General features: G+C 35.0%; 1 protein-coding gene across 2 annotated transcripts in view; it reads right to left on the bottom strand.

Moving 5' to 3' along the window:
- Positions 1–2,667: 2,667 nt before the first annotated feature.
- Positions 2,668–21,715, bottom strand: part of LOC116174058 (monocarboxylate transporter 10-like) — a 78,112-nt gene continuing 59,064 nt past the window's right edge. For both annotated transcript variants that reach the window (XM_031491847.1, XM_031491838.1), the window contains exons 5-8: positions 14,306–14,470; positions 8,064–8,584; positions 3,562–3,699; positions 2,668–3,514 (exon numbers count right to left, since the gene is read on the bottom strand). In XM_031491847.1, coding sequence (XP_031347707.1) covers positions 2,841–3,514; positions 3,562–3,699; positions 8,064–8,584; positions 14,306–14,470 — 1,498 coding nt within the window. In that variant the 3' untranslated portion in view covers positions 2,668–2,840. The remainder of the gene's footprint in view (positions 3,515–3,561; positions 3,700–8,063; positions 8,585–14,305; positions 14,471–21,715) is intronic.

The raw sequence follows: 21,715 nt of genomic DNA, 5'->3' as shown, positions 1-21,715 counted from the left end.
ACTTACCCCAATAACCCACTTTAGTGTGGAGAAGTCGAGGGAAACACACCACACTTACCGAAATACGCGCACAACTGCTTTCTGTCTAATAATGCACTGGCTTCGCATTATTGAAGATAACAGGTGATTCGCCACCTGCGACTGGTTTGTGGTTTCATTCAATAAGAGATAAGAAACTTGTATACTCGAAATAATATGCAAGTTTAAATTCTCGCCTGATAATGTTCGGTCGTTTCATTTAGAAAATTAGGATAATCATTTTAAAAAGGCGGCACAAAGGTGACCACTAACCATTTCACGCTGTTACTAGACTTTCCAAAACATCGTGCTTTTTGGCAATTATGTTTACTGAAAAGATGACATTTTAATGTTTCCATTCACTTTGTATACAGTTGTTTTTTTGTCCGTTCTACTGCCATTTTAGTCTCTATTTTCAATACCTTGGTCCTTATGGATTAAAAATCGACTAAAAATACCTTTATTCCCGCTTTTGCTTGAGGGGCAATTTAGTTCCCGGTGTGCAAATAGATACCTACCTTTTAATTTCTTCAGGCCGAAAACGAAAGGACAGACATCAGACAATATAGGTGAAAATTTCCTTTCCACAGAGAAATGTATGCAAAAGCAACGCCTTCGAATTTTTTTATTGAATTCTGCAGTTTTCTGCCATATTAACAACGACCCCGGTGCGGCCCTACGGGATTATTAGATTTTAACCAATTTTTTATAATACACTGCAGACATGTTTACAGCACTTTGTCATTTAAGCGATAAAGGTCATAATTTTTGACCCTACTAAGGCTTAGTTTTTCGAGGTTTCCATAAACAATTTACCTTACTATTATTATTATTCGGCCAATGGGTCCCAAAAAAATCTGTATCTGCATCCCTTCCTTTGCCTTTAAAAAACTTACTTCCACCTTCACCATTGAATGAAGTGGCAACCCTAAATCAGCACCCCAATTTGTTACATTGCCAAAATATTGTGCTCATTTTGTGCTAATTTGTGCGCCAAACCCCAAATTTTGTGTGCTTTTCGTTTTCTGTTGGGGGTCCAAAGTTAATACCTACTGGAACACCATCATTCTCGTATTCACATGACACGTTTTGTGCTGATTATTGTGCGCGAAATGCGAATACTCGAAACGGCAAATTATTTCTTCTAACTTTTTACTTTTCGCAAATCTGGCACTAATATCGTTTAACAATTAGGCACCTTCAATCTTTTTCCTATCCTCTCCTTTCGCGCATTTCATTACTTTGATTTTTTCTTGTTGATTTTCATACTGTAGCCTCTAGATAGTATTCCTTCCATACCCCTTAATCCAGTTTCTAGATTCTTCTCTCTTTCTCTTAGCATTACTATACGTCATCGGCGTACATCTCAGTATATGTATTGTTTCGCCCTGCACTTTCACCCCTAAGTTAAAATCCTGTTTTACTCTATTTGTGACTTCCTCTACGTACAGGTAAATATTGTCGGAGGTAAAGCGCAGCTCTGTCTCTGTCTAACCCCCTCTGCACCTTGGCTTGGTCCTTCTCACCCATACCCATAGTCCCATATGTTAATCACTGCTTTACCCTCCTATCTTTATCTACAGAGTGGCCCAACGAGAAGTATACAGAGGGCTTTTAGGGTATTAAATTTAGAAATTTCGAAAAATCCTCGAACACGTCAATTTTGTATTCGAGGGGGACAACTTTTGGAACACAAATCACGAACCCACCCCTCTACGTAGGGAGCTTAACCCCTAAAATTTTAAATGGAATCCTATGGTAAATCGCACATTATTTGAAAGCCAATTTAATCGTGATTACTAATCTGCTTTGCTTTTTAAATTCTATTGATTCGTTTCGCAGATATTCGCATTTGAAATGGAATTGTTGCAGATTTGCTGAATCGTTTGCTCAAGTGTTATAAAGTCGTTGGAAATGTGGTTTTTGGATTATTTGGATTTTGACATATTAAACTGCATAATTTGTGTCCGTATTAAGGGCTAATTTTTCTAAATTCCCACAAAACTATTTACCTCATTAATGATATCAATTTTAATTATTCCTGACCATATGCTTAAACAATTTTACAGGGTTTTATATAAAAGTAAGTAGTCAAAACTAAAATGTTGAAATTTAGTCACAATTTGGTAATTTAGTACTGCAGTGGCAAGAAATATGCCCTAACATTTCAAATGTGCGTAATCCATCAAAATTTGTCTTTACACTCACGTTCAAATTCTTATATTGGACTTTCAAACCAGAATTTACTTGAAGATCTGTTTGTACCACCGTTGCATTTAACAAAATTACCATCTTTATCATTGGGTGATGTTGGTGGATGTGAAATAAATTTTAAAAAACCCATGCACTGAGAATTTAGTGTTACCTATTCCGCACTGAAGTGAGAATTATGAGAATAGACTCGCGATGGATGAATTGCCCCAAATGTTGAGTTTAAAGATAGAACTTTGCATTAGAATTTTAAAGACTGCATTTTCAAAATTCTGCATTTAAAGCAAAATGTCCAACGATATGGCATTATTATTATATGACATGTAGCACATCAGTATTGGTCATCATTTGGGAGGGTATAAAACGAATTTTTGTTATTACCTAACTATATTGCCATTGGGGCTTCGTAGGATGAGAGGAAGGATTGTAAATAACGACTGCGTTCATAAAGTGTAATTAATAAATACAAACAATCAATATAGTCGATTATTTTGACACAAACAGTTATTGTACTTATGCAAACACCTACACACTATCCTGCTCTAAGGTCCTATGAGGTAGTCTCTTTAGCTAAATGACGTAAACAAGAATTATGAATTTATGAATTCATTTTAAACGGACGATTCATCGATTACAGTAATGACACGATTTGGAAAGGTCTTCCATTTAGAATTATTTGTCTTATTTAGTCCATTTAATTCCTCTTCATTATTCATCGCTTGCTGTTCATCGTTCGTAGCAGTCGCTAATTTGGATTTAGCTAAAGACCATCTTCTACCTTTTCTGTCTAATATCACAGGCAATTCCGCAATAAGATTATTCTCAAACTCGCTCAGCATTAAATAATTTTCCACTTTATTACAGGAGGTTATGCAATCTCCTATATAATCTAAATCGTCTAGTAAATTATCGGGAAGGTCCATGTCCGCAATGCCCTCTTCTGAGATGCAGGTTAGCTCGGGCTTCTCGTTCGAGCCGACTATGTTGTCGATTATACCGGGCGGCTGGTTGGGAGCCAGATCCGCGCCCAAAACCAGAGCGGCGGCCGCGGCGCCCGCCGTTACACCGGCTTCGTTTTCGGGTTCTTGGGAAAACGACAGCTTTCTGCGTTGTGGGCAATTTTCGTTGACGCACACGTGACGCGTTCCATTCTCGCGCGTGTGCTTATGTCTTGCGATGTTTCGACGATGAAGGTCTATGAGAAACAGTGTCAAACTGCCAACTAGTACGCAAGTTGAGCTGAAATAGTAGCCAGTTTTTTCTCCGCACTTTTCGTTCATGTACCCTAAAATTTGAGCTTGTCTGAATACGTTCTGCGGTAGGCATACTGACCTGAAAATGGAACCCCGATGACTATCGGTATCGCTTGAGAGCATTGGACGAATCCCCAAGTTCTTGCAAAATTTCGCGCGCGGACCCTTTCGTAGGTGTACATCTTCAAAGAGTAATGATAACCTCCACAAAATATGCCTGTAACCAAAATGAAATGATGCGTGTGAAAAATTTTCAATCTCATAGCAAATTAATTAATTGGAAAGGTAGGTACAAAAATCTAAACTCTTGCAATATCACGTTGCTTATATCAGATTGAGTGTTTCCATAGCATGCACGCTGTAACGGAGCAAAAAGATTGTAGAAAGTTAATACAATATTAGAATATTATGAGCCGCATGTTAAAATTGTATACGGAGAAGGGCCAAAGTGTTTAACCAGAAATTTGAAAGATAGATATTATAGTAACTTTTATATTTGCTTTGATAGTTTATAACAAAATTCATTGTGATGTATCGTAAAACTCCAAAGAGATCTACTTAGTTCCTAACCTTTGCCCATCTCTGTATAGTTGCGTCGTGAGACCTGAGTAAAATTGAAACAAGTTAAAAAGTAATCGTAAACGATTTACATAAAGCGCATTTCCACTTGCATTCATTTCCTATTTGTAAGATGCAACTTTTGTTAAAATTGTAAAAATCCGGCCACAAATATGAAAGATAGCGTTGCACATGTGCAATCCATTTTTGACGTGCTACTTCAATTTCAGTTTATAAGAAGAGTTTCATTTCAATGCTTTTCTAAATAAGAAAGTTGGAACTGCGCATGCGCAAACCTAAATTTTGAAGCTAACGTTAGATTTTCCTTTGTTCCAAGTGGCTATGTATCGAATTTCATTTAAATCCCTCCATAAATAAGAAAGTTGGCACTGCGCATGCGCAAAACCAAATTTTGAAATTGGCGTTAAATTTGCTTTTATTCCAAGTGGCTATGTATCAAATTTCATTTAAATACTTTTATAATTAAAAAAGTTTGCAATTCGGTTTATAAATGGTCGAGATGCGAATAGGGCACTGTGAATTTTGAATCGATTCGACTCAACCTTTGGCATTACGTATTATATGGCTATTATATTGTATTTCATGCAATTCAGTTCATAACTAACGGAGATGTAAAAGCGATCCGACTTTTCTAAACAAAGTTATCTTTCACACGGACAGATAGAGGGACAGACCGACAAAGGAACAGACGGACAGACCAACAGGCAGACGACAGACAGCAATGCAAAATTATAAACGATCTCTAGGATCGTTAATAAACGGCAAAAGTGTAAAATTATGGAACATATAAAAAACGGTTTTTTTTTTAACTTTTTTTGTAAGCGGTACAGAAAAAATTCCTTCCTTGGTGCAAGACTCGACACCATATATTTCATATTTCATATTTTTTATTTGTGTTGAATATACATAAAGTATTTACACACGTCACAATAAGCAAGAGATAACAATCAGATATAACACACTTAAACAAAACATTTAGACTCTAAAAATTCTCTGGTAGAGAAGAATGCTTTTCCGATTAGCCACTTCTTTACTGTACGTTTGAAGTTATCATACTTCAAAGTTGTTATTTTGTCGGGAAGATGATTATAATAATTAATATATTGCCGACAATGACTGTTTAGGGTTCTTGTTAGTCGGTATTGGTTTGTGTACAACTTATTTTTTGATCGGGTGTCATGAGAGTGTAGATCTCTATGTTGTAAGTACTGGTCTTTCCTGGTATGTACATATAGAACGCATTCTAAAATATAACGAATCAAATAGCGAAAAAAGCTCAAAACGAGCGGACGGACGGACGGACAAAGTGGCCACAATAGCGCATTTTTTTTGTGGAAATGCGCTAAAAAGTTGAATATTTATATAAAATTTTTTTATTAAATAATAGCATTGAATTTCACAAATTGAATGGGTTGGGAAAAGTTCAAAAATACAAATTTTCCTTATGCCGATGTGCGTCCCTAGTGTAACTAGGGGTGAAAATGATGAAGTAAAAAATGAACACCAAATCCGATAGAAAACTGAATTTTCTTTAAAGCTTTTTCGAATAAACGCATATTTTGAAACGGTTTTGACGAGAATAACTTCAACATTTTAAATTTTATAAAAAACATTGTAAGCAAAGATGTCTGTCTGTAAAAAAAGCAATTGATAATAATTAAAGAATGAATAAATTGATCAATTAATTTATGAATACGCGGTCCCTTTACAAGATGAAAAATTCTGACAACCCCCTGGCACCTTATTAAAATTATTTCAATTACTATAATTATTTATTTTATTTTATATTTGAGCGGGCGGAGTTTCCACCAAGGCTACTCTACCAACCCAACCCACTATACATTTACAAATATCCATGCCCGAACCCGGATTCGAACCGGGGACCCTTATAGTAACACAGTCCAGCTTCAACTGAACTGTGCCACACGGCCCGGCCGTTAAATTAAAGACTACGTTATTTTCATTACTTTGAAAACTATATCGATCGAAAATTATGTTCGTACTTATAGTTAATTTTAACTGTGTAAAAAATCGTGAGAATTCTGCAGTAAAAAAAAGATAGGGCTAATTTGCCTTCTGATTTAACTAATTTCTGGAACTTTACATCCCTTAGTATGTTTAAATTCCAAAAATCGTACGGTGCTATTGCCACGTACGCCAACTCGATGTAGTTCTCTTACCATGCAAGAATTCTAACAGCTAAGGAGGGAATCAACGGATTCCTTGGAAAATTTCATAAAAAAATATATACAGGGTGACAATTTGAAAACTTACCACCCCCCATATCTTAGTAAATAAACGAGATATTTAAAAAAATCAAAATCCGTTTCGGTAATTCGGAGGGGGAATCAAAATGACATACTTGGCGACGCACCCCCTCCAACCCCCTGCGCCACAGCCACCACAACTTTTAAATCTTAAATAGTGACCCCCCATGTGTGATACGTCGTTGGAAAGCTCTGAAAAAATGCTTTCCAACCATACCAATAGCATTACATTTAGGTTAGTAATTATCGTGCAAATCAAAAAATAAACTAATATGATACATTTGAAATCTGTCGTATTTAAAACGCAACCGGCGACCATAGACGAACTAAGACAGAGAATAATTCAAGAATGTCGAAATATTACAAAACCAACATTGGAAAGGTTCGACAAGAGTTTGAGAATAGATTATAACTGGCGATCAAAAATGAGTTGCTGTCGAGTCGGCTTTGGAAGTTCAAGTTAAATACGATTTTTCCATGTTTATTTTTTGATTTGCACGATAATTACTAACCTAAATGTAATGCTATTTGGTATGGTTGGAAAGCATTTTTTCAGAGCTTTCCAATGACGTATCACACATGGGGAGTCCCTATTTGAGATTTAAAAGTTGGGGTGGCTAGGGCGCAGGGAGTGTGAGGGGGTGCGTCGCCAACTATGTCATTGTGATTCCCTCTCCGAATTACCGAAACGGATTTTGATTTTTTTAAATATCTCGTTTATTTACTAAGATATGGGGGGTGGTAAGTTTTCAAATTGTCACCCTGTATATGAGACTTCTTCTGGTGCTGGTACTGGTGCAAATGTTTCCGTAAAAAGGATATAGGTACCGGGTTGCTGGCTAAATCCCTGTGCGACCAATCGCGCCTGATGGAGCCATCAAAACGCAATTTGTTCCTTAGCACCACTCGGCAACCGGTAACTTTTAATTTGTCAGGGCGGTCGACCAGCAGAATTGCAATCATCTCAACGATGAGATGTAAGTGAGGATTATACTTAATCCCGAGATATAAGTCGGGATTAAACTTAATCTCGAGAAATAAGTCGGGATTATACTTTATCCCGAGAGGATTATACTTATTCCCGAGATATAAGTCGGGATTATACGTAATCTCGAGATGTAAGTGAGGATTATATTTAATCCCGAGATATAAGTGAGGATTATACTTCTAGATCTCGAGATTACGTATAATCCCGACTTATACCTCGGGATTGTTGGGTTTTCTTTACAAGTAAAACGGTCAATTTTGAAGGAAATATTATTTTTTGCCATTTTTCATTCTTGCCGTAAGTAACTTAATTTATTAAGTAAATTATTGCGAAACCGTACCGAGGCTTAATCTTTTACAGTTTCTAATTGCTGTAACTTTGATCTTTTGCATTTTTCACCGTCAAGTTTTGTAAGTACACGGTATGTACTTTTTTCGGGCCATATAAAAATATGAAGTTGATGATGATGTCTCAAAGACGAAACGTCGCGGTAAAAATCTGTGGGCACCATCTTGTAGAGCTTAAAAGGGTCTATGAGGAAGTGTTATTTGTTCTTTGATATCTGTTCAAATAGTAATTTTTTTTTTTTTCGAATATATTTGATTGAAAAATTGAATACGCTTATTTAAAAAATAAATTGAAGCATTAGTTAACATTGCAAGGTTCGTGTAAAATAATTCTTCTAATGTAACCTAGTGCCATCATTAAACACTGAAATAGACAGAATTAGGTACTCAAAATACTTACCATAAATCCAAGCAAACATAACGTAGGCATGATAATTTCCACTAACGACAGTAAACGCCAAAATGGACAGTCCACACATAAAGACGGCAGTTTGACATAAGTATTGTCTTGCAATTCGGCATTCAGTCGAATTGTGCAGTACAAACGTACTAAAAACGACACAGCCAACAGTCCACGCTAATCCTAAGTACATTTGAAGAAGGACGGTCGAATCACCCAAACCTTCGGCTTCAGCCTGATAAGCCAAATAGAAAATCGGCGTGTTTATACCAAATGCGCTAATCCCGGTCGACGCAAGAAGTATACGGACGGTCTTGCTTTTCAAAGTGCTAAAGTCGAAGAATGGTATTTTGTCTTCTATTTTATTCTTGTCTTTTATTTTACGCTTTTGATTCTTTATGTGTAAAATGGCACGTCTCTGCGGATGATAAAGCGATGCCGAACGATAAAATGTTCCCAATATAAAAGTTATTGAAACCGCTCCGGTAACCACTTGCAATCCTAGACGCCAACCCAGGGCACTGAAAAGGAAAGAATATAAAATTAGTATTTCAGCGTCATTTACAAGTTTTATTGGCGATACGTGGCGAGGACCGTGAGAAAATGGTCTAAATAGTTACACGTCGTTACTTGTGAGAATAAATAGGTAGGTACGCTATGAGTATTGGTATTTTAATAGTGCTTCGCGAAAAAACTTGTAACTCGATGGGTTTCCTGCTGATTAATTGTACGCAAGCCTTTTATGTGATTTTTATGGGCAATTTGCGATTTTGTGTTAGTATTACGTTAAAGTCGTAGACAAATTTGATTTTACTTTAACTAACTAATTATCAACACCATTATAGGTAAACGCGTAAACCTTATAGAGCGAATTTTTCTCATATTCATGCGGTACATTAATTTGCTCCTTTCATCTTGTTCCTTTAAAATTTGTTCGGTTTTGGGTTGCTGAAACACTTTCCGAATAGTGCAAACAAAGGCAGACTTATATTTTAGTATGGAATAATTTGTAAACTAAACTACCAAATCAATCGAAAGGAACTTTTTTGGTTTTTTGACCCTTATCATTTTTTGACCCTTGGCATATTTTTAAAAGGATTTTGTTTCGGTCAGCTTTACCAGCCAATTTTTTTACATGCTTTCAAGTAGACTATATTTCACAATAATGGTTGCTATATTTGAATACTGAATTGAAAATTTTCTAGTCCTGCGGGTGTATTTGGTAGTAAAGGTCAATATTGTAAAATGATAAAAAGTTGATTTGCCTTAGATTTATTGAAAAATATTTTATGTTTTCGTACAGCAAATTTATTGCTCTTTTCAAATACCTATAAAAGTATAGGCATTGCATTTGAAAAACAACAGTTTCATCGATTTCCGGTTTCCGGAAGTAATACCGGAAATTTAAATATGCGATGAGATAGACCGTAATGCTCGCCGTAATGTCACATACAAAATTATTTTTTCTCCAACCACCTGAATAAGACGCTATTTTGTGACAGTGTTCGGTACCTAAAATTGACGTTTTGCGGATTAATCGCTTTCACCATGGCAACTGTACAAAAAGTTGATACTTTTGGTCCTAGTACCAAAAAGAAATTGACCTTGAAAGTTGGCCAATTAAAAAATTACAATCACGGAGATATGTCACATTGACATCGTTTTACATTGCAGGTTGTAAGATATTTCTATAGGTACATACAAATCAAATATTTTTGCATATTCAATGCAAATAATGATGTTACCTATACGTATGTACATGTATTGAAAATGATTTACGCTCGCTATTTTTATTTAAACCATGTGTAACGTAATTTACATATTCCGTGAACGTAATTTTAATACGTATACAACCCGCCGTCGCGCGTAACGCCATCTACTTCAGACCCATTGCACTATTATCTGTCATTTTGAATTCAAAATTTGAAAAAGTTAATTGCAATTAATTTTAATTAAAAAACTGTGTGGTAAGTTTTTTATTTCAATACAAAATATAACAATATTAATTGTGTATACAATAAAATGACTGAAACTGATAGCGACATGGATTGCACTCCGCCAGAGATTATAGAAACGGCAGAACATGCTACCTTTAGATTTGCTCCCTACAAAGTCGCGAGAGGTGAGAAGTAAGAACGAATAGGTTATAAGTTAACCTAAAAACTAGAGTGGCATGACACGTGAGGACAAGAAAGCAGAAGTTCTTATACTATAGTAGTGAAACTGTGACTGAATCTAAATTCGAATATAATTTGAAGTAAAGGGGGTTGGAGAAAAAATTTTATGTTTTATTCGTACAAAAAATGCGTTTTCGGGACTCGGAAGGTTGCCGGACTCCGCTAACGCGTCGTCCAGCAACTATCTTCCTCGTCCCGAAAACTGACATTTTTTGTACTAATGAAACAAATAACTATTTCACAAATTTTTCGTATCTTGCCAAATAAAAGAGATATAGAGGTGGCCCTCTTCTGTGGAACACACTGTATAATTACTTTTATTGTTCATTGATACATTTTTGAATAAAACGCCATAGTAAAAACAGATGATATTGAGGAGGACCAGAATCTGCGATCTCTGAGGTGATCTCGGGGCGATCTCGAGAGATTTGAGGCGAACACGGGGCGACCAGAGGCGGTCATGAGGAGATTAGGGGTGGTATGGGGAGATACGGGCGATCTTGACGAAAAAGGCGATCTTTCGTACAAAAATTCCTTGCCTTGCCTTGCCTCGAGCGGGGACCAACCTTTATATTTTCAAAAATACGAATTAAAAAAAATATATTCTAGAGGCACTTTGAAATTTTTCTGAAAATATTCATAAATTCCGTTGGTTTTGTAAGGCTTAAGATGCAGATCAGGATGCAAGGCCGTCGAGAAAGGGGGGAAACAGGCACAAGATGCCACGGATGGCTCCGTATGGCAACGTCGTACTTTTACGGATATGTTTGATATCCAGTTTTTTCCAAAAATGTATCAAGATTACTAACTTAACGCACCTACCGGTACCTATACAAACTTTAAAATTACAAAACTGTCTAAAGTGAATCTCGACAAGGGCTGTATAATAATAACATATTAAAATTTTTGGGGTTATCGCCCTCTAGCAAAACTCCCCATTGCATGAAAGTTTTCAACCGTCAAAATATAGTTTTTATGACCCTTTGGTGATTCCGAAATTGTCTTCGCTCGTTTGAAATTTATAGCTGTGTCCCGGGACTTGGGAAACCCTCTATATGTATGGATATAATACATGGATTCCATACACACTACCTACTATTTTTTGCCACCCGAACGCTAATAAGGGAGGTATTGGATTGGGGTAAAGAATGACCCATCATTTTTTGACGTGTGAATACTTTATGGTTCCAGTCCGAAAAAATAGACGCGTTCTCTATTCGTTCCAGCAAATTAAATTTCATTTAAATACCTTCATAAATAAAAGAGTTTGGAATTCAGTCCGTAAATGGTCACTATGCGGAAAGGGCACTCTGAATGTTGAATCGATTAGACTCAACTTTTGGAATTGCGTATTATATGGCTAGAGCTATGCCCATATTGAATTTCATGCAATTCGGTTCATAACTAACAGAAATGTCAAAAGGGCCTCCCTTATTTTTTGATCGACATTGCCAATTCACAAACTCCGATTTACAAATTTTGTAATCGGTCCATTCGTTAGCGAGATATCGTGCTAACGGACGGGCGGACAGACAGAAGGGCGGACGGACAGACACCGCTCGCTAGGAGCCCGTTAATAATTAATCCAATCCATGAAAATTTTATTTTGTGTCTTTTAGGGGAATTTCGAAAGAAAAAAAATTCCCCGTATGTGATGGTTTTGTCTGCCCGTCTATTTTTCGTTTAACGAGAGAATGAAAAGAGACAGCGATATCAAATGTTCGCCAATCGATTTCTACGAGTTCAAAGATCAGTATTATTGAGCCGGATTAATAGTCGTGTTTCCGAATGCGAGCTGCGTATCAGAAAATTCCCCCATTGGAAGGCTTATTTTACCTTCATTACGAATATGCAATACGAAAAATACGGTTGCGCAATAATTATTTGTACAACTAGTTTTGAAAGTGATACTTCGCTTCGCTCTCATTAATCAAACTGCCAATTCATGACAAAAATGACACTTTCAAAAAAGATAACAATTCTTGCTGTATTATTCACAATTTCTCTCTAATAAATTAGTTGGTTGTGCGTAACCGTATTTTTGCTATTGCATATTCGTAATGAAGGTAAAATAAGCTTTCCAACAATGTGTCGCAAGACCTATGTTGCCATTTAAATAAAACAAAATGGCGGCCGTGTCAAAAAACCATGCCCACGGGACAAAGTTTTCTTTTCATGCTAGAATATGCTCAAACACATCTTATTTAAGGCCTAACACTTTTAAACCGATATCTCCAACCGTTTTCACATTAGCGCTTTGGTTCCATCTTTATTAGTCACTCTGTATATGATTATACCCAAGATACTTCGTACGTTCGTTTTCTTTTCTTTATCAAAATTCGGTCGCTACAGGATAATGGTCCTTTTAAAGATTGAAAATTATAAAAAAATTATTTGCGATCGTCAATGACACGGTTATGTAACAAATCTTGCATTATAGCAATAGAACAAAATTTAGTGAACAATATTAGTTTAAAGGAAGTGGTTCAAGTTAGTGTTAAAGCACGGAAAGCGAAATTTTAGTTTTGTACTTTTTCTGTTTTTGCATACCTACCTACTTAATATCTACCTTTTTCTTTGAATGAAATGTTTATTTATTGTTCGTGCATTACTTTTTCAATAACAGCATAAAATAAAGCATTATTAGTTAACTTGATTAGGTATTCTATAAAGTTGGAAAAATGGGCGGCAATTTCATTTTGTCACGCAGGCGGCCAAGTGTTTAGGAACGGCCCTGGGTATAACAATTTGGCGCCCATCCTAATCTACATCGTATACGTCTTACAAAGCTAACGGATTTATTAATATTTTCAAAAAAATTACTCCCCTTCATCCCTTAGTCACGATTTCCAAAATTACAGTTGGTCATTGGAAAACCCTTCATGCTCGGGATATTTTTGGAGTATCCAGTTTTCAAAATATTCCCCATTAAAGATCCAGGTCACTATTTAGTCTAACATGGTTTATATGTAATATTCATACTATCCTAATAGGGTACATTACCCAAAATATTTTTTCCTTAAATTAAAACGTAAAACCACAAGCATTAAGGGTAAGTACGTGGCCCAAAAGAGTATTAATGATGAAAATGGAGTCCGCATGGGGGAAATAAGCGCATATTGCATCTAATATTGCCAAATAAGTTAATTTGATACATCGCTAAACAGTTATAAATATACACGCACGTTCGAAAAATGCAGCATATACTTACTTATGAATAAGCGTCATGATTGGGGGAATTAAGTAATCCCCGAATGTTTGCCAACAATTAAAGAAACCCAAACAAGTTCATAAGAAAAAAATAGCCTCGATCGATTTATGAGATTTACAAGTTGTTTGTGAAGTACATTAAACTGAATAAACAACTAAAGTTGTCGCTTATGAATTTTATTGCGTAAATAATGAGATTTGTGCAATTAGCTTTCGTCGTGTCGTTTGACATTTATTAACATTTACGAGACTATTTATAGCAAATTATTTTATAAATACCGCTATTTTAAGGAAAATGGCGAATGCAATCAGAAAAATTCGAAAATTGAAAGAATTTAAACATGCAAACGACATGCACATTCATCAGTCTACCTTTTTTGACTTTCTCTTTTCATTTCGTGCACAAAAATGCAAAACTTTATGGGCGTACAGAATAAGAATGCCATTAATCAGTCTTTATAGGTTAAAGCTAACTTCAACATCATGTCTGAATGTCAGGATGCAGACTTTTCCACCGAGGTAATTAAAAAATGGCGATAAATCAAGCAAGGATCTTGAAAAGAAGTAGGACGATGTAAACACTGTAACTTGCATGTGTTCAAAAAGTGTCATTTCCATTTTATCTTTGCTGGCGACCACCACAACATAAAATTGCTCAAAATGAGAGCGACAATTTTTCATTAACTTCGCATACCCATAACGGATTGGGATGTTGTTTTTTTTAAGAATTTCTCGTGAAAAGATTTATTGGCGAAGTGATGAGTTAATAGATGTGAACCGTAAGAGTTCGCATACATCACATAAATATTATTCGAAGCTGGTTTGACGCGTATTGATTTTATAGTGGATACATACCCAATAGTGCTTTTGATGACGACGGACATGATTGCAATTCCCAATCCGCTTCCGGACACGATAAAAATTTCCACAAATTCTCGTCTTCTTTTAAAATATTGAGCAACCATCAATGTAGAACAGTCTCTTGTTATTCCTACGCCAATACCGACCACTGTTCCATAACTGTAACAAAAAGAACAAATCAATTATTTCAATTTTATACATCATTTATATCTCTCTCATTTTTTACAAATATAGCAGTTTTTTTTTGCTTCAGAGAACGTACCAAAATCACTGTACGAAGCTAATTTTATAATGATTCTATCAGGATTCTAATGAATTTCAAAGTGTTGGAAATTTAACAGTCCCCAAAGACTATACGATTCTAAAATTCAAATCAGGAAAATTCAATTGTTTTTCATTATTCACTTGTTTTCTAAAATAAAAACAACTGAATGTTCCCTTGTTAGGAGGAATAAAATGTTAAACAACTTTTATCAAGAAAATTGTTTTGGATACAGTCGAGTTATGTATATACTATGGGCACCCTGTATATAAAATTTACTATTGGATTCCTGCAAGTTTCAATAATTTTCGTTTCGAGACAAGTGTTGCACTTAGTTTTTTTTTTAAATTTTTTATTTCGTTATTTTACATTCAACGGTGACAAATTTGACCAAAATCAGAATATTTTTTGTACGCCTTTTAAAAATGTGCCACCTTAGAGTGAGGATTTTGGAAAATTCTGAGCAACATTAAAAATCGGATACCGAAAAATCCACATAAAACCATTAAATCTATAGGGTATATCTACTATAATTTACACCCCCTAATTAACTAGTCTCGTCTTATTTGCGAATTAATTTCCCCGCGAGTAAAGAAGTGGTTCTGATCTTGCGAAAGCCCAATAGTTGACCCAGGCTTTGGAATAGTTCGTAAGGTCGCAATCCATACGCGCTTTTAACTCGCTTGCACCACCCGCTTTTAGGAATCCTATTATAAACATGTAGGTACCTATTAGGTTTGAGAAATCGGCGAAACATTTTTGATTCAAAAAACTACCTTCTAGGAAACATTTTGAGTAATTTTTGTAACATTTTACTGGAAACTACTGGAACTCTTCTAGGAACTTGCCTCAACAAACCTTTTATTAATATTCCTATTAATAAATAAATAAATCTTCTTAGAAATAGTAGAAATTTCCAAAAATCTGTTTGAGAAACGTTTGATCCAGGGTGACAATTTAAACGCATAAGACAAAAATGCTGTTTTGTGTAGAAAGGAGGAATGAAAATGACATAAAAGAGAAATCACCCCCATCAAACCCCAACTAAAAAAAGAAAACCCTGCCTGTGATGCATCATTGAAAGACTTATAAAAAATACTATCTAAAACCACCAAAAAAGAATACAATTTATAATCAAAAATTATGGCATTAATGAACCCTAACGTCTTCTTATATAAACCTCCAATCTCTTATTTATTACTGTCGAACTCATTTGCGCTGATGGTATCTACTTTTGTAATATTTCATATCTGAAACACAATGGCATCATTCCATTGTCAGAGTGAATGCGGAAGACGTTTGGTTTGATCAAAGGGAAGATAAATCTGGTTCCAGTTATATGACCGTGGACTGGTCACATTAAGTTTTATTTTCTTCTCAATGCCCTCCCAAAACCAAAATACGGCGGTTCTGTTTTAAAATATCGTTACAGCAAAGTTATACAAAAACTGTTCTCCGTTCATAAATTTATGCAAATCAACGACTAATTGACTAAAAAAACTATGGCTTTTAATAGAAAAGTATGACCATAAAAGTTTTTCTGTAATTGGAAATGACTGGTATGTGTCGCGTTGAAATTCTTTTGCATGAACAAAACACGATGTCAATGCAAATAGTACCTGCAGGCGACCGCTAATTAGCCCCTGGAATTAGGAATTTTGATCGAAAATTAACTAAAGAATAACGTAGGTAATTACACTTGTCGTATGTTAATTACACAGTTGAGGAGGGGTTTTGTGTTTATAGACATTAGCGATACAAGCATCTTTAATTAAGTTCAATTATTGAATCATAAAATTTTATAATTTATGATACCTACCCCAGAAGGCACTGGTTAGAAGTAGAACTAAAATGTCGGTGCCTAAATTAAAAAATATGACCCAGCGATTTAATTAAAAAAAACCTTCCGGCAGAAAGGATTAGATAAACTACTGAGGAAGTCTATTAACGCGAATCCTAATAAATTGTCGGCTGAACATAAAAATTGTAATTAATACAAAAACAAGACATTTCGATCCACTTATTTACATATTGAATACTAATTAAAATAGAAAATTAATAATTAACAGGTAACGAGATCTAGATTAGACACGAAACATCAATGACTCACCAAATTATGCTTACGCACTGATGCTGTGTAATGTTATTGCAAGAACTGCACAAAATTCTGACGGGCAAAGTGAGAATATTTGATGAATCTTTGGAAATGCCCAGAGCAAGCTGCTTCATCTCCAAACAAATTTGATCAGTTTTAGACATTTTTTCAGAATGCATATACTCCGTTCAATAGTTATTACTAGCTATTACTAAGCATATAATTGTAAATATATAACAGCCTTTTGAAATTAATAATGTTCATTAGAGCCATTTGCCTACTCAATATAGTATATTAAGTATGGAGAACGGTAAGGGATTTTTACCGTTCGAAGACAATTGTTTGGAGGAGGAGCGAAGCGACGACTCCAATTATTGTCTGAGAACGGTAACCCTTAACGTTCGACGTGCTTATAACATTTTTTGCGCGATCGAAATTAAAATTATCCAACCAATATAACTATGCACTAAGAAATTAACGAGCAGAATAAATCGAAATGATCGAAGTGGTATGGCGTACATCACTAGGCAACCAGTTTAAATGTCAAAATTGAAATTAATAATTTCATAAAAATGTGCATGTGTCTCATGATACAATAAAAATAAGATATGCTAGATTGCCGTTCCAAATTCGTCCAGTTCGCGCATGACGTCACGCGGTGATAAAATTTGAATTTAAAGCCGAATTTTTTTCTTAATTCTACTACAAATACTAACATTTCTTAATTATAATGGTTTAGGGGAAAAAGAGAGTTCAAATTATAAAACCTAAATGCAAAATATGCCGAAAAATATCAAGAGATCGTTAAAGACCACCTTTAAAAACGCTATAAGCGCACCATGAAAAGAGGAAATGCAGGCGTTTTTCTTATTATGGTAAGATATCCACTTATGTTAAAGTATCTAAACATTGTAGAGTAGATATTAAAAACGAAATGACTAAAATATAAAATATGAATTATGTAGGTACACAAGTTATAATTTACTAGATTCAAAAACGCATTCGATAAGATAAAAATATATTGAATTATTGTTCTTTATTGCCAGATAAATTGGTAATATAGAATTTAAAAAGTAAATCGGACATCAGGAAGTGTAAAGGAGTAGGTACAAAAAAAGACATGTTTGTTATTAGAATAGTCTCAAGTTATTTACAAAATATTAAATAAACAAGTGCACATAACATATTAAATTAGTAATCTCGTGAACACTGAGATATGAGCTTCAGTAACCAGTGTTATAATACCTATATTATCTCAAAACTACCACTTTAAGAAACAATTTTTGAGTATTTTCTTTTTTTCGATGAACCATTTTCTTGTAAAATCTTGTTCATTTTTTTAATTCTAAAATACATTCTAGATCTGAAAAACAACTTTTTGATTTCTATGTTACAATCAATATTTGTAGCATGATCTAATAATTTGCGTAAATATCCTTTACATATTAATAGATCTCCTGAGTTAATCGAATTGAAAATAATTTCCAACTGTTCCATAATTTGCATCATTTGCCCTGAAGGTTTGCTCAGTCCGCCTTCTGATAAGTGATCAACCCACGTAAAATATTGCTGACTTGACGATGTCACAGTAGGTTCAATATTTTTCAATTTAAAGCAAATAAAGCCAGCTAAGTTCTCCAAACCATCATAGGAAACAGCATCTAGTTCCAAAGTTAAGGGATCTGTTAAGTTAACAGCTTGTGGCTCTTGAGGTGTTAGCTGAGAAAAGCACTGGACACTTAATAGTTGGTCCGCTAAAGCTGGCGGTTGTAGATCTGGGGTGTCGTCAATCTCAGTATTCCCTGCGTCCGAAAGTGAACCTTCATTTTTTCCTAAGATATAAGATCTTAACCGATATCTAAATTCTAATGGATTTGGGTGATCGTGGAGTCCACCTTTGGATCGAATAGCCCCAAAAAAATTTTCTAAGATATCTTGATTCAGACGATGTGTTAAGATGTATTGAATATTATATCTACTTTTAAGATCATCATAAAGCAACTTCAATGAAGTATTGCTGATTATTATGCCTTTCTGAAAAGGAAGTAAGGCTCTTCTTCCTTTGACTCTAAGAGATGTAATGATGTTGGTCATTTTATCCACAATAGCGTTTTGAATTTCAAGGGATAGACCATAGGCCTTTTGTCTTTCACGGGTGTCTGGAACTGGAACCCTAACGTTCAAACAATCAAACCAATCGTTAACCTGAAAACATTATGAACATGTAAATTATAGCTAACATTTCTTGGATGCAGCTTACGTCTTTGAAAAATTCAGCACATTGCAACCAGTTTTCATTGGTCAGCTTCCCATGCATTCCACATCGACTTATCGCTCTTGAAATGGTATGCGAAAACAATTTTGTAGCAAATTTTACCTTTTGCCTTTGATAACCTTTTACGTTTAATGTATCCACTGATATTTTATGGGCAATGTTTAGATCTGTGATTGTTGTCAGCTGGATTACTTTTTCGAGTATACTCTTATTTATCTCCACACCATTTAATAAAAAACCACTATCTATAAAATGGTTTCTCAGCAACTTGATTAGGTGTGGGACGTCGGCAAACATGTAGACCTTCTGATTGCTGGCTGGATTAATAAACCATGTTTGAGTTGTATCTATTCCCAGTTCTTTATGTAGCCCTTGATTTCCTCCACCCAGATCACTTACTACAGCTACTACAGGAAAACCGCCACCTTCTACATAATTTATGATCTCAAAAAGAATCTCTTTTGTCATGGCACAATCATATTTGTAAAAAATAGGTTGCTTCCAACTACCTACCAAGCCCCTTAAAATTGCAACTTGAACATAGTTATATGGTTTCATGGTTGCGTCATTAGATTTGTCATACATATAACATTTTCGGATTTTCATTTCATCGAAAGACAACACACACAACTTCTGTATGTCTGGCAAATCCGTTTTTTTGACAATCATGAAAACCTACAAAAACAATAATACCTATAGGTATCACTATTATTACTACCTTCTTTAATATTCCAGGCATTAATTGAATTTTTTTACACCATGCTCTAAGCGTTGACTCTGCTGGCAGAGGGTATCCTTTTTTCCGTAACAACCTATAGGCTCTTGCACCAGCTGAATGAATGATAATAGCTTTCGAAATATCTTCAAATGTCCATGTTACTCGCTTATGAGGATGTTTTAATTTACAGATTTCAGTGGTGGTGAAAAACCTGTGAAAAATTTCATTTTCTTCTTTTAATTTGGCAATCATCTCATCTCTGTTGTCAGCATCAGTGTTCGTACTGAAATTTTAAAAAATCATGATTTATTGAAGAAGACAAAATAAATGCATTTTTCATGCTTTCTAAACTACCTTGCATCTCTTCTAGTGCTAACATTTTCTGTTTGCGCTACAGCATTCGAAATATTAGTAATATCATCCAACACCTGATTTACTTCAATCTTATTACCAAAACTACCATCACCAACACTCCTATAATTAAACAAAACCTTGAAATATAGCTAATAATACTTAAGGTTATAGATTTCCTTCTGAAAACGTCTCTAAACCAATTTCTAATACAACAAAACAAGATACTTACCTGGTTTGTAGGAGAGTCTCAACTAATTTTGACCTATTTCTTTTGTTAATGCGACTGGTTCGGGCCGATTCCCCTTTCACATCTTTTGAGTTTTCCAGTGGCAAATTGAGAAACGGTACGGCATCTGGTTTCAACAGCCGACGATTTCGGGCGGTATAGCCCAGTAGTTCAAACCGCAAATTCCGTTCATAAGACGACTCGTCAAAATGCTTCGAACATACTCTGGCAGTTTTTACATTAATGTGACCTGGCCGGTTACAAGCTAACACCCAACGCTTTTGAATATTTTGATCATTCGGGAACCGGAAAAACATTAGATTGCTTGAAAACTGTTTTGATCCATTATCTGTAGTACATCCAACAACGGAACACCTCATTTTGTTGAAAACTAATTCACAAATTCAAAAAAAGCACCAAAATCTACACTGACAGACAATTACATTTAATTTGAAATTCACCGCGTGACGTCACACACGTGATTCATAACTCCTCCTACATGCGCAATATCATATCTTATTTTTATTGTATCATGCATGTGTCTGATGTAGTTTACTAGCTTTGCACTTCCTTTATGACTATGAGCGTCTTGCTATAGGAAACAACAGCACAAATTGTACGTTTAATGTACCTAACAATAATTAAAGATTAAATGTAATGTAAGACTGTTGATTTTTAAAAAGGCGTCGGTAAGTAATTTTGCTGTTCTGTTTTTAGATCGGTAAGTAATTTTGGCGTCGTCGTAATCATAGCAACTGGTAAATTCTACGTACTGTCATGGAAACACCCATGGTAAATAGTCAGAAATAACCGATCGCGCAAAAAAGTATGAAACGTATTGAGCAAGTTGTTTCTCATGAAATTTATACGTATTAACCTATAACAAAATTACCACAAAATCCAAAACTAAATCTGGCAACTAGGTTTTGCACATTGACAGGAAATTATCATTTTGTATAAAATGGACATAAAGTTACAGCCCTTTGAATTTTTTTTCGAAATTGGTTTCTAGTCTATAACTTTTGATTGAGAAGTCTGATCGAAAAAGTACGAATTGATTTGCATTCTACGCACCCAAATTAATAAGAAAAAGTGTTTTCCCGAGATGTTTTGGTGTAGTCAATTTTTGGTAAAAAAGGAAGGTTATACACTGCCTTATTTTGAGCCCCGAAAAAAAAATTGTCTCAGATCGACCCGGACAAAAAATTTTCTTATAGAATGTGACCTGTAGAATCCATAATTTCAAACAGTTCCAAGATTGGGCTACTGGTTCAAAAGTTACAGCCCCTTGAATTTTTTTTCGAAATTGGGTTCTAGTCTATAACATTTGATTAAGAAGTTTGATCGAAAAAGTACGAATTGTTTTGGATTCTACGCACCCAAATTAATAAGAAAAAGTGTTTTCCCAAAAATTTTGGTGTAATCGATTTTTGGAAAAAAGGAAGGTTATACACTGCCTTTTTTGCCCCGAAAA

The sequence above is a fragment of the Photinus pyralis genome, unplaced genomic scaffold, assembly GCF_008802855.1.
Source record: "Photinus pyralis isolate 1611_PpyrPB1 unplaced genomic scaffold, Ppyr1.3 Ppyr1.4_LG1, whole genome shotgun sequence".
NCBI lineage: Eukaryota > Metazoa > Arthropoda > Insecta > Coleoptera > Lampyridae > Photinus > Photinus pyralis.
This window is presented reverse-complemented; position numbering and strand designations above follow the sequence as displayed.